The sequence below is a fragment of the Castor canadensis genome, chromosome 18 (genome assembly GCF_047511655.1).
Source record: "Castor canadensis chromosome 18, mCasCan1.hap1v2, whole genome shotgun sequence".
Lineage (NCBI taxonomy): Eukaryota > Metazoa > Chordata > Mammalia > Rodentia > Castoridae > Castor > Castor canadensis.
Genome location: NC_133403.1, coordinates 5,382,518 through 5,396,437, shown reverse-complemented (window position 1 = coordinate 5,396,437; position 13,920 = coordinate 5,382,518). Strand labels below are relative to the sequence as shown.

The 13,920-nt window shown below is 41.2% G+C and overlaps 1 protein-coding gene and 2 pseudogenes across 1 annotated transcript; 1 reads left to right on the top strand and 2 right to left on the bottom strand.

Moving 5' to 3' along the window:
* The window catches only part of LOC141418860 (zinc finger protein 280B-like), a 56,097-nt pseudogene extending 50,134 nt beyond the window's left edge, over positions 1 to 5,963 (bottom strand).
* On the top strand, positions 1,749 to 1,844 carry LOC141419134 (small nucleolar RNA U13; annotated as a pseudogene).
* Positions 5,622 to 13,670, bottom strand: LOC109684466 (zinc finger protein 280A-like). The gene is made up of 3 exons (XM_074061325.1): positions 12,028 to 13,670; positions 5,920 to 6,090; positions 5,622 to 5,866 (listed from the first exon to the last, which is right to left on the bottom strand). The coding sequence occupies exons 1-3, from the start codon at positions 13,649 to 13,651 to the stop codon at positions 5,622 to 5,624; spliced, it is 2,040 nt and encodes a 679-aa protein (XP_073917426.1). The 5' UTR covers positions 13,652 to 13,670.
* Positions 13,671 to 13,920: the final 250 nt, after the last annotated feature.

The following is a 13,920-nucleotide window of genomic DNA, read 5'->3' as shown; positions in this document are numbered from 1 at the left end:
GCTTGTTTTTGTGTATACGTTTATCTTTTGGATCTATCTTCCACATGAGAGAGAACATGTGGCCTTTGTCTTTCTGAACCTGGCTTACTTCACTTAACATGATGTCCTCCAATTCTATCCACTTACTTGCCAACAACGTAGTTTCATTCTTCTTTATGTCTCAGTAATATTCCATTATGTATATATACAACAGTTTCTTAATTTATTCATCAGTTGTAGGGCATCTGGGCTGTTTCCATAGCTTGGCTATTGTGAACAGTGCTGCATTAAACATGGGTGTGCAGGTGTCGTATTCTTACTCACATGTATTCTTACTTACGTGGTAGTTCTACTGTTAGTTTTTTAAGGAATCTCCATATTGCTTTTCAGAGTGGTGGTTCTTCAGTATTTTTCCGATAGGGTCTTACATTTTTTGCCCGGGCTGGCTTGGACCACAAACCTACTTATTCTTTAACCATGACTGGCCTCATTATTACTTTTTGATATATGAAACTGACTCTAAATTAATATTGCTGCCTTATCATTCCTGGGAGCAAAAAGTAAAACAAAACAAAAAAAAGAGGTTGGGAGCTGTAGCTTAGTGGTAGAGCACCTGCCTAGCATACATAAAGCTTTGGGTTTGATCCCCAGCATCACAGGAAAAAAATAAAACTCTGATAATGTTTGATATTTACTATTTTTGGTGAATTATAGCTGTAAAACATATTCAATCAGTAGAATTAAAATATATTCTTGTCAGAAGAGACTCAGAAACAAAAATGATACAAGAATGATACAAAGATGACACGTCTATACCAACTGCATGGGAGATGGCTAGGAAGATTAAGGCTTAAGAGCAGCTCAGGCAAAAAGTGAGACTCTTATCTCAAAGAACAAGCTAGGCTTAGTGGTACACGCCTCTAATTCCAACTACAAGTGAGGCAGAGGTATATGGATTGTTGTTCAAGAATAGTACTAGGCAAAAACGCAAGACCCTATATGAAAATTAACTAAAGCAGAAAGGAATGGAGGCATGGGACAAGTGGCAGAGCAAGTACAAGGCCCTAAATTAAAAACCCCAGTACAGGCAAAAAAAAAAAAAAAAAAAAGTTTTCACAGCTTTGAGTCTCACAACTGTAGAGAAAAGGGGAAACATCAAAGCAGTGTCTGAGAGAAAGTGATAGAAGATCATCAAGGTATAGTTCATTCCACTATACCTTGGTGAGCTTACTAGGGGCCAGGTGCTGGGGAGGGAATACAGACAAAGCCTTCTCTTTAGGGAGCTGGCACCCCAGTTAGGAGTAATCAGAAAATAAAAAAGAACATTAGCAGCCGCAGCAGAAGGAGGTCGTTACATAAATGCTAGAGGAAAAATAAGGTGGGAAATGGAGGCAGGTTGCTGTGATGTATGATGTGGTTGTGTGTGTCTGGAGAAAAGTATTCCAACAAAGGGAACAAAAAATAGCAAGGCTCTGAGACTAAGCACGCTCAACCACGTGAAGACTGGTCACGAAGCTCACGGAGGGGAGCCAATGGAAAGGGAGAAAAGTTAGAGAAGATACCAAAACACGTGCGGACTGTATAGTCCCACAAGATCATGACAATCAAGACCATATGGGTCATTTTAAGCTCTCAGGATTTTATGCTGAACGTGGAAAGAGATTACTGACAGATGTTGAGTGGCCTGACTTTCATTTTGGTAAGATTGTTCTGGATGCTGTGGGGAAAATAGATTGTAGAGGATAAAAACAGAAGCAGAGCAAATTAAAAAGCTACTGAAAGCGTGATGGATGAGTGTTCACATGGCTTGTGACATATGCCTCCCTCAAACCTTTCTACAACACTGGTATGTTACCTGTTTGATGTATTTAAAAAAAAAAAAGCAGCAGCAACTGAACAGCCAGGCATGGTGGTACACACCTAAAATTCCAGTACATGGGAGGTAGAATCAGGAGCATCAACAGTTCAAGGACAGCCTGGGCTACATATCAAGACCCTACTTCAAAAAATGAAATTAATTAAAAAAAAAAAAACCTACTGAAGCCGGGCGCTGGTGTCTCATGTCTGTAATCCTAGCTACTCAGGAGGCAGAGATCAGGAGGATCAAGGTTTGAAGCCAGCCCAGGTAAATAGTTCTCAAGACCCTATCTCAAAAAAACCCATCACAAAATAAGGTCTGGGTGAGTGGCTCAAGGTGTAGTCCTGAGTTAAACCCCAGTTTGCAAAAAAAAAAAAAAGAAAGGAAAAAAAAAAGCTATTGAAATAACACAAACAAAAGATGATAGCAGTATCAGACAGGATGAAGAAATGGAGATACTAAGAAAGAGTTACATTCTAGATCAAAATCTTGAAGAACCACAAGATTTGTTGGTGGATTATATTTAAAATGTGCAGGACAGAGGAGCTAATACAATAACCTTAAAACAACAGAGGTCAATATGGGAAGATGACCAGGAAGTAGTGAAGGGGTCTGGGGGAGATGAATCAATTCGGGTTGTAATACACTTGTGCATGGAAGCAAAGCTAGGTATCTGTCTGTATAGGTATCCTTATCTCAACTAGCAAAAACGCTTTGTCTTTCTTATTATTGCTTATGTCTTCTCGTCAACAAAATTAGAGAAAAGGGCAGAACAGGTTCTGCCTGGAAGCGAGGGGGGTAGGGGGGAAAGGGAAGGGGTGGGGGACGGGGAGAATCGGCCCAAACAATGTATGCACATATAAATTAATGAATAAAGAAAAAAAAAAGAGGAGGAAAAAAAAAAGATGTGTGCAGGAGAGGATGATGACGTACAAGAGATGATGCTAAGCAGGACAATGTATGAGAAGAGCTCAAATTTGGAGTGGGATCTTAGCATGTAACATTATTTAAAACACAAGACTGGTTGACAAAACATAGGAAGAGTCTGAAAAGAAACCCTGGGACATTCCATTGATCAGAAGAGATGAGAAGGAGCTAACAAAGGAGAATGAGGAGGAAAAGTTACAACCATTTGGGTGGAAGATAAATTAAAAATGTGAAGCATACCAAGAATCAAAATAAAATACTATTTTCAGGCAGGAGAAAATGAACATCTCTGATAAATGCTGCCAACAGACCAAATAAAACCAATAAAATCAACTAACACCTTGAATTAAGCAATGTGGAATTCAGTGATAACCTTGACAAGAGTAGGCTTAAAGGAGAATGGGAAAAATGGAGCTAGAAAACACAGACAACTCTGGAAAATGTTTTCTTAAGGACAAGCCAATATAAAGTAATGGAAGAAGAAGGAGGAATCCATCAAATAATGGACTCTGAAGTAAATGTGACAGTATGGTTCATTCTCCATGGAAATTTACCCAGAGAGACAGAAAACTTAACCCAAGACAAAGAGGAAACTTGTTAGAATATCCTTGAATACGTAAGTGCACCAGTAGAAGTTGTGGCTTAGCAAGGAGCCAATAAATCACCTAGTCACAAAACAATGCCTGAAATTATACAGAGAACTAGAATGGTAGATAAATGGATGTGGTACACAACCTCCACGACGGCCCAAAATGAACCCTACCTCCTGGTATTCACATTGTGATAGTCCTTTCCCACGGTGTAACAAAGTTGACCTGTGGGACCAAACACACACAGCAGAAATGATGGTATGTTTCATCTGAAAACAAGTACTAAAAAACACTGCTTCATCTTGCGTGCAAGCTCTCTTGAATCACTCATTCTGAGGGAAACCAGCTGCTATGACATCAGTAGCCCCATGGAGAGGCCCACAGGGTGAGGAACTGGGGCCTCCTGCCAATAACCAAGTGAGTAAGCTTAGAAACAGATTGTCCACTCCTAGTCAGCCCTTCAGGGACTGCCAATCAAGCCAAAAACTTCAGGCAACCTTATGAGAGATTCTGAGCCAGAACCAGCCAGCTAAGCCACTTCTGGATTCCAGACTTTCAGAAACTATGAGGTAAAAGAAATGCATTATTTTAAGCTACTACTATGTTGCAAGGTATTTTTTAATAACTGATAACTACTACAATGGGTGTTACTGAGTTGCAGTCACAAATTTCTAGGCATAGAATTTTTCTATGATCTTGCCAACTGTCACGGAATGAATTCAGATGACCTACCCCATGAAATACAGTCTTTAAGAAAAAGGACAGAGGGCTGGTTGTCAGTGGCTCACGCCTGCAATCCTAGCTACTCAGGAGGCGGAGATCAGGAGGATTGCAGTTAGAAGCCAGTCCAGCCAAATAGTTTGTGAGACCCTACCCCAAAAAAACCCATCACAAAAAAAGGGATAATGGAGTGGCTCAAGATATAGATCCTGAGCTTAAACCCCACTACTGCAAAAAAAAGGTATAGCGATAAAGAAGCTAAGCCCATTTTAACAGATACACATTTTCCCTATTGAACTACCTCAATCATTAACTGAAATCTTAGGGTATCTGTATCAACTCATTTTAGCGCATAAGATGATAAAAGAGGTCAGTTTTACACACATCTATGGTGTTTCCTTTTTCATTTCAGAGTCTCAGGTGAAAGACAATACTGCCACCACCACTTTCTCCTTTTTTTAAAAAAGAAATGTGGAGGGCTCCAAAAACACCTGAATCGACCATTGGCCTGAATTTATCATATACACTCAGATTCCCTCAGGAAAACTAAACTGCAATGTTTTAAAACAGGAGAGAACAAGAGACGAAAGCTGGAGGAGAAACCATATAACCTTGGTTCTTATTATAGTGATCCTTTTCTTACCTCAGACATACACGGAAATCTCTAAGAACTTGAGATATTCTAGGCAAGTCAAGGTCCCAACCTTGAGGTAACCAGAGAGAAGTAGGATTAGTTCCACATTACAAGATTTCTTTCATTTTGTTCTGATTTTAGCAATGCTAGGGATTGAACCCACGGCCTTGCACATGCTAGGCAAATGCTTTACCACTTGAGCTATGCTCTGGGCACTTTTGTTTTTATTTGTGAGACAAGGTCTCCCCACAACTTTGCACTGGAGATCCTCCAGCCTCCACCTCCCAAGTAGCTGAAATTGCAGGCGTGCACCATCACATCTAACACTACCATTGGGATGTTAATTAATCATCTCACATTTAATCAGAGAGGAGAACTCAATTCCTTTCCCCAAAAGCCGCCCCTCCAATATACCCTACCTCAGTAAAGAGAACACCCCAACTGAATACTGTCCAAATCAAACCCTGGCGCGGGGGGTGGGGAGGTGGGGGCTTCACTAAGGTCAGAGGCTACATTGGAGTCCACGAAGGCCCATAGTAAGATCAAATACAAAAAATTAAATGAGGCACTGCGATGTGGATAAAAAGTCCCACAAATGAATGTGAAATGCTTTAAAAGCCTCAAGCCTGGAGACTTCCAGAATGGGGGCGGAGCTGGAGTTACGAAATTGGCTCCCTCCCACCCCCCTTTTCTGTTTTGGAGACAGGGTCTCTCTGTAGCCCAGGCTGACCTCGAACTCGAGATCCTCCAGCCTCAGCATCGCCAGCGCGGGGATCACAGGGGGGCCCACCGCGCGCGGCTCTGGGCCGAGGATTTTTACCGCTGCGGAGCCAGGCGGGGACGGGGGCCTGGCCGCGCTCGGGGAGCCAGGGCGGTCAGGCTTCCTGGAGGCCTCGCAGGGCCCAGCCTGGAGTTAGCGGGGGTGGTCACAGCGTCGCATGTCGGAGGTAGGGAAGGGGACGTGCGAGGAGGCGTGGGACCCGCCGGCCACCGCCAAGACAGACACCCCTTTCGGAAGGCCGCGGCACTGAACGGGCCTCCTGGACAGCGCACGGCCAGCCCGCGCGGAATCCGCAGCGGAATCCCTCCCGCTCCCCTCACGGTCGCTCGAGCTGCGCCATGTCCCCGTCCTTACCCGCGGCCAGTGGCATCCCGGTGCTACCGGAGAAGCATGGGCCTAAAAGCATTTTAGGGGCAAAGCCCAAGGCTACGATCCCCGCCCCAGCCCCGGCCTTGCAGAGCGGGCAACGCCATCGCCGCCTCCCCCCCGCGCGCCCAGGACGGCCTGTGATTGGCTGTCAGGTGGGAGGCGGTCCGTCGCACGTCTGCAGGCGCTGCGATCTGATTGGCCGCGAGGCTCTCCGAGCGCACGTCCTCTGGGTCTGGGGGGGGGGACCGCGAGGCAAACTGAGAGGGCGAGGGTATTGGCAAAACCCCTGAGCCCTTAAAAAAATTTGGGGCTTTGACACTAAAGCCAAAACTGGGCGTGATCTCCCATACCGGTAATCCTGAACTGAGGAGGCTGAGGCAGGAGGATCGTGAGTTCCAGGGCAGCCTAGTCTACATAGAAGACCCTGTCTCCAAAAAAAAAAAAGAAAAAAAAATTCCAAAGCCAGGCAGTGCTTAGGGACAGGTTGGACTCAGTCCACTGGGGATAGTGGGCCCATCAGGAGTCCAGCTGTCCTAGTCCTCGGGTGTGGCCTCTTTCCCATAAAAGCACTAGCCGACTGTCCCATGATTAAGGTAGGTGCACAAGCAACTGAGCCTTGCGCCGTATGCATTTGAGGACAAATCCATGCCACCTGTTTTTGTACAGCTTGCAAGGAACAAAGATCAGATTTTACTCTTTTGGGGGGGAGGAGAATATCATTTTATGGCATGTGAAAATTATATGAAATAAAGTAAATAAGTACAGTGCCTTGAGATTACTTTTCCAGGTCCCAGAGATAAGAAACATTTTCAGTAAAAGTGACTGAATTTGTTTTCAGATATACAAATTTGCCACAAAGGGATATTTGAAAGTCATTTTGGATAAGAAAATACCAAATATTTCAGTTATGTAGGGGTTTTGAACATTACTTTTAAGATTGCCTAATAATCTTGGCCATAATTATCATCTTAATTTCTATTTTTATAAACATTCTAATTTCTTGAAATACTCTTTTAGATACTAAAATGAAGGTAAAAATGAGTGATTATCAGCCAGGTGCCTGTGGCTTTCACCTGTAATTTTTGCCACTTGGAAGCCTGAGATTGGGAGGATCACTGTTTGAGGCCAGCCTGGGCAAAAAGTTTGCAAGACCCCATCTCAATCAGCAGATGAATGCAATGGTGCACACCTGTCATCCCAAACTATGCAGGAAGCTGGGATTGAGAATATCGAGGTTCCAGGCCACCCCCAGGGGAAAAAAGTTTGTGAAACCTCTCATCTCAATAGAAAAAGCTGGGCATGGTGGTGTGCACCTGTCATCCCAACTACAACAGGGAGTGTAAAGTAAAGGATCATGGTCTAGTCCAGGCAGGACAAAAAGCAAGACCGTATCTCCAAAATAACCAGAGCAGAAAGGGCTGTGGCGGTAGCCCTACTCTCTCAAAACAATAGAGCACCTGCCTAGCAAGAGCAAAGCCCTGAATTCAAACCCCAATACCGCCAAAAAAAAATGAATGATATAAATGTCAAGTGAAAATGGAAAACATTTTAATGTTTCTGATTGGTGAGATCTTACTAAATCAGTTGTAAATAATGGAGAAGCCCAATAGTGTCTGCAGAGTACTTCAGAGCATGTTATTTGCAGTGAGAAGAGTCTGTATTTTTGCCACTGAGCCATTGGTTCTGTTTGCTTCATTTAATGTGTGGTGCTGTATTATAGAGATTAAATTTTCCTCAGGGCATAGCACCATCAGGTGAATTGTTTTCCACTCTGGTCACAGTCTCCTCCTTCCTGTTATTTATAAATGTGCTTGATTTAAACAAAATGAGCACATGCAGGCCTTGCTTGGATATATATATAGCCAGTTTGGGGTTTTTACTCAGACTTCCTTATTTGGTAACTCTAGATTGTCCTTCAATTTTTACTGATTAAGTTGTTCCTTTGGAGGTTTCTATTTGAGTATATGACAATGAGAAGTAGGAAGGTTTAAACAAACAAACAAAAAGCCCAAAAAGTTTGGTGGGGTGGCACATGCCTGTAATCCCAGCACTGGGGTAAGGTAGAGGCTGGGAGAGGCTGAAGCAGAATTTCAAGTTGGAGGTAATCCAGGCTACATAGTAAAACCCTGTCTCAAAAGAAAGAGAGAAGGAGGGAGGGAGGAAGGGAGAGAAAAACAGAAGAAAAAAGTTGTATAAGAAATAAAAACATTTAAAACCTTTTAAAAAAAAAGATGCCTGTTCTTTACTCTGTTTTCCTGTGACAACAACAAAATTTATTAATTGCCAGAGACCGTATGCAGTATTTGCTCTCTGCATCTTTAGAGAAAAGGTTTGCTCACTCTAGGTTTATTTGCCGCTTTTGATTTTTTTCATTTTTCGACTCTTTGATTTTTTGGAACTTCTTTTTGCAGTGCTATGCATGCTAAGCAAATGCTGTACAACTGAGCTGCGTCCTCCAGTTTTTGGTTTTTTTAATTGCCCAATTCTGCTAGAAGTTGTCTGTTTCCGTAATCTTTTTTAAAAAAGAAACTTTTGGTTTTATCAATCTGTTGTTCTTTTCGATTTATTTCTCCCACTCTTTATTATTTCCTTCCATCCTGTCTCTGTAAGTTTGCTCTGTTGCTCCTCTTTACAATGTTTTTAGATAACTACCTAACTCTTATTTAGAAACTTAATTTTCTTGTATTTAATGTTGTAAATTTACCTTGAATGCCAGTTGTGTCCTACAACTTTTCCTTGGTAATATGTTTATTTTCCTTCAATTACAAGTATATCCTAATTCTCAATTACTCCTTGTAGATAGTAATTTGTTACTTTTAAAATCTATGGGATTTTTTAAAGTGATTCTTTTATCAATTTCTAATTAGATTGCATTACAGCCAGATCACACAGTCTAAATATTATTGGCCGCCTGAATTTGAAGGTCTCTGTTCAGTCAAGTATGCCAGTCAAAATGAAGAAATTATGGATGCAAAAGAGATAGGTACAATGGCTAAGGCGTATGTATGTGAAATGACCTCTTTTTGGCTGCACAGTAATTCAAATATCCATCAATAAGTGCCATTAAGTTCCATTTTTCTAAGCTCTGGACTTTATTCAGATTTTACTAGTTTTTCCAGTATCCTTTTGCTGTTTCAGTCCTACTCAGGATGCTGAATTACACTTAATCATTATGTCTCCTTAACCTACTTAGGTCTGTGACAGTTTCTTAAGCTTTCCTCACTTTTCATGACCTTGACAATTTTGAGTCAGGTTTTTTGCAGAACGTCTCTCAATTTGGGTTTGATGTTTTTCTCGTGGTTACACTGGCGTTTTTAGAGGTATATCGGGGACATCATGTGTCCTCATCACATCTCATCAAGGATATATGCAATCAATATGACTTATAGATTTCCCTACAATAAAGTACTATTTCCCCCTTTATACTCTACTCTTTGGAAAAAAGCCCCCAAATCCTGCCCACATTAAGGGAAGTGGCATAAGGTCTCACTGAGGAAGAGTACAGAAATAAATTGGATTTTGTAAAGCTTTGTTTCTCCTGTCTGTAGACAGTGCTGACTTGGATCATTAACTTTTCAACCTTCCTTGGTCTTCATTTTTCTTCTGAGACAGGGCCATGCCATGTTCATACTTTGATCCTCCATGTATCACACTTGCATACCACATGTCAACATTTCCTCTTTTTAAATACAGTCATCATCCTGCAGTATCCATAGAGGACCGGTTCCAGGGTCCCCATGTAGATGGCAAACTGTGGATGATCAGGTCTCTAATATAAAATGACCTAATATGTTTGCATAACCTGCAGCATTCTTTGGCATACTTCATGTTATTTCTAGATTTCTAACAATATGTAATACAGTGTAAATGCTATGTAAATAGCTGTTATGTTCTATTTTTAGGGAATAATAGTAACAAAAAAAAGTACCTGTATGTTCAATTCAGATATAGCTTTCAAGATAGTTTCAGTCCATGGTTGTTTGAACCCATGGGTATGGAATCCAGGGATAGACAGAGCTGATGGTATCTACATTTAGAAATGCAAATTTCCACAAACTGCTTTATTCCCATCCTTTGAATTTTGTGATTGTTTTCAATATCTCCGAGTTCAACATTCTCCTTCTTCTACTGGGATTTCACAGAGGCGCTCTGGACTATTTCAGATGAGCACCAGGACCATGGTGAAGTAAGCAAGGACATAGAGCACTACATTAAGGAGGCATTCAGTCACTCCAGGATCCTGGAAGCACAGGGAGGACAGTTCTGCACTTTAGGCTCCTTGCTTCCCTTGGCCTGGTCACAGCCCTATTTATCTGTATTGCCTAGTTTCCAAACTTTTTGGGATTTTTACATGACCATTCTATTACTGATTTTCAGTTCAATCCCTCTGCAGTCAGAGGGTAGCTACAAAAAACCCCAGAGCTGACAACCCAATCAGTGGTGAACTACTGTACCTGAGTTTGAGAATGAGACAAGATCTATGTTAATTAATTCAGTGAAACTCCTATAATAGCCAAGACAATTTTGAACTCCAAATCTGATGAAATTAACTACCAGATACAGAGATTTAATGCAAAGCTAGAAAAATTAAGACAGTATGGCATTAACACAAGACAGAGAGCTGGACAAATGGAAAAGTCCAGAAACATGTGTAGTCCACAAAGGTTGCATTCGTTACAGTGGAGAAGTAGTGGTCTTTAGGAAATGGTGTTGGTTGATTTCAATGTTTGTGAAAAAATAACTGTGATGTCATGATTTCTCATTTGAGAAGGTTCAAAAAACAACATGTAAAAGCTAAAAAGTAAAGCTTCCACAAAAAAAAAAATAGGAGGAATATCTGTCCTTGGCAAAAAAAAAATTTCTTAAGGAACATACATTTCACCACCTTTAACATATATATGTACATCTTTGAAACCACCATACAGACCAAGGCTGGGACATTTGCAGTGTCACAACATTTCACCACTCCCCTTCCAAGTTGACAAACAGCCCTGTTTTAAAAGGGTTGGAGGGAATAAGACTTGAATAGATGCTTCCTAAAGAGGATGATATACAAGTGACAAATAATGTAATGAAAAAGATATTTTCAAGGTCATTACTCATCAGAGAAATGCAAATTAAAACCATGATGTGATATCAGTATAACTTCAAGAGAAGGACGTTAATTAAAAGGACAGTTCCAAGCGTTGGATTCCTAGCATTGAGTCATGCCCCCCCAGCCTTATAATGACATTCTCAATATTGGTACCGGGCATGTAAGTTTTTCAATCATTTTGGAAATGTATTTGGCAATATCTACACTAAGAAGCTGAATATATGGAATTCCTGCATATCTCATCACTATATGTAAGCCAAGAGAAAAAACGACCTACCAGAAAGCATACACAAGTTTATAGCAGCCTTATTCAAAATAGTCTAGAATCAGCCCCAAAGTTCATCAACAGTAATGCAGATACATAATACTGTGTCATCATCATTGAATAGAATTCTACCCAGCAATGAAAAAGAATGTGGTACTACTACATATAGCAAGAATGCATCTCATTTGTTGAAAAGAAGTGAAAGACAAGAGTCTACTGTATGATTCCATTTATTTAACATTCAAAAATAGTTGCCTAGGGGACTGGAGGTTTGGCTCAAGCGGTAGAGTACCTGCTTTGCAAGCATGAAGCCTTGAGTTCAAACTCCAGTCCCACCAAAAATAAAAAGTTAAAAAAAAAAAAGATTTTCAAAAAAAGTTGCCTAGGGCTGGTGGAGTGTCTCAAGTGGTAGGGTTCCTGACTAGCAAGCAGGAGGCCTTGAGTTCAAATCCCAGTACCACAAAATAAAAAATAAAAATTAAAAAAAAACTTTGCCTAGCATGGGCAAGTCCCTAGATTTGATCCTCAGCAATACACACACACACATGCACAAACACAAAAGCAGGAAAAAAAACCAGTTTAGGATGGTAGAGGTCAGAATAATGATTACTTTTGTTGCAGGCTTTGAGTGGAAAAGGGCATGAAGATTTCTGAGCTATTTCTTTACAGTAGGGAGCTAGAAGTGTCATTGTACAACCTGACCCTTGGTGATATTTGCTTGTTAGCATCAGCCATGAAATACAGCTGGCCTAGCCTCACTTCTGCCTTAGAGTTTCTGTAAGTGGGTAGAACATATTTTTAGTCAGAACCCTTGCTGCAAGGGAGTCCAGAAAATCTAGTTTTCATACTCTTCCTCTTTTTAGTTTTCACAGGTGACAGGCAAGGGTCAGTGTTGCTCAAAACAATGGATGCCATGCCTCTCCTTGAATGAACTGAGGTTAGAACATCAACCTTTGTTTCAGGAGGCAATCCTTCTAGGGGCTCTGGCTTTTTAAATGTTTGATGACTCTTAGTTTTGTGTTCTGTTTCCTCCTTCAAACTCGAAAACTGTAGCCGACACTTGGAACATGGAAAGACACTCTTCTTGCTCCAGTGCCTCCAACAATGATTCATGTATGACTTTGCAGTTTTGAAAATTTTGAGACAAAATAGACAAAGCAACTTGTTGGTGTTTTCATGGAATGTTCTAAAATGTGTTTCCACATCAGCAAATGCTGATGACCTGTAATTGCAAACCTGGCACACATAGGGCATCTCCCCCGGCTTATGGTTGTCCTTCATGTGTTGTAAGAGAAGCTGATCTGTTTCGAATGACAACTCACAGATTTTGCAGACAGCAGAGGGCTCCTGGGTAGTGTGCACACTGTCAATGTGACACTGCAGCTGGAAGGGAGTGGGAAACTGCCGGTGGCAGTGCTGGCAGGTGGTGTGGTTTTCCCAGCTGTCACTCCTCTGCTTCTCAAGTTCCAAATGATGCTTCATGTGATTCATAAATTTAACATTTTTTAGAACTTTGAAGCAGCTGACGCATTTAAAGGTTGTGTAAGTCTTCTGTTCTGGCTGCCCATCTCCTCGATGTTGTCCATAGTAGAAGTCACTGAGTAACAGGATCAGATTTCCATTCTTGAGATCAGAGGTCATGTTGTTTTGACTTGCTAGGCTTGAAAAATCTGTTTTTACCAGCCCTTCAAAACTATTTACTGGTTCTGGATTCCCAAGAGCAAAAGGTACCTTTTCATTAGTATAAGTCCAAGGAAATGTTCTATTTTGAACATGTGTTGACCAGAAGCAGACACCTTCTGTGGGTGTGCCTGTGTCCATTACAGGAGAGATGCTGGAAGGGATCACAGATGAAGCATGTGTACTTGGGACTTCATACCTGAATTTAGACCTGTTGGGATTTATGCTGTTTACATCTGATGTGGAAAGTTGCTTTGAATCACAAAGATTCTCATCTCTGCCTCCTAAAGAAAGTGCAGCCCCTGCTAGACACCGAGTTCTTGGAGAAAAAAAACCTGATGAATTGAGGGGTACTTGTGGTGAGCTCTTATTATAGACAGGCTTAGATGAAGGTTCATTAGTAATAGGACTATGCATTGATCTCCATTCAGACTGAGAAATCGGAGTGAAACCCATTGCTTTGGCCATTGGGGTCATATGAATTTCAGGCTGCAGTTCATGAGCAGGATCTTGACTGAGGTAACCTTTCTTTCTTTTTGAGCTTGGGGTGGCTCTGTTCAAAATATTTGAAGTAACTGGTTTTGCTTTTGAAATCACCCTGACAAAGAGGACATCAGCATCTTCATTTACATGTTTCATGCCATTGAAGATCAGCTCAGCATCATCATCTTTGTCCCTCTGACTGTATTCTCTCTGATGCTTCTGTGGTGGTTCTGGTTCTTGTTCTTTTGTACTCAAGAAGTGATCTGCCATTTTAGAACTACTTTTTTGGTAGAAGCAAGTGATTCCTTCAACTTCCAGAGCTGTCCTTATCAATGGCCACCTTGAATGCAAGCATGTGAAAGCATTGTTTATTTCAGATGACATTTCATTACCTTATTTAATTCTCCTTTAAAAAAGAGAACAATTGACACCATTGTTTTGCCCAAAAGAAAACAATCTTGATTTTATTTTTCAACGGTAGGGATCAAAACCCAAGGCCACATGCTTGCTAGGCAAGTAATCTACTACTGAGCTACACC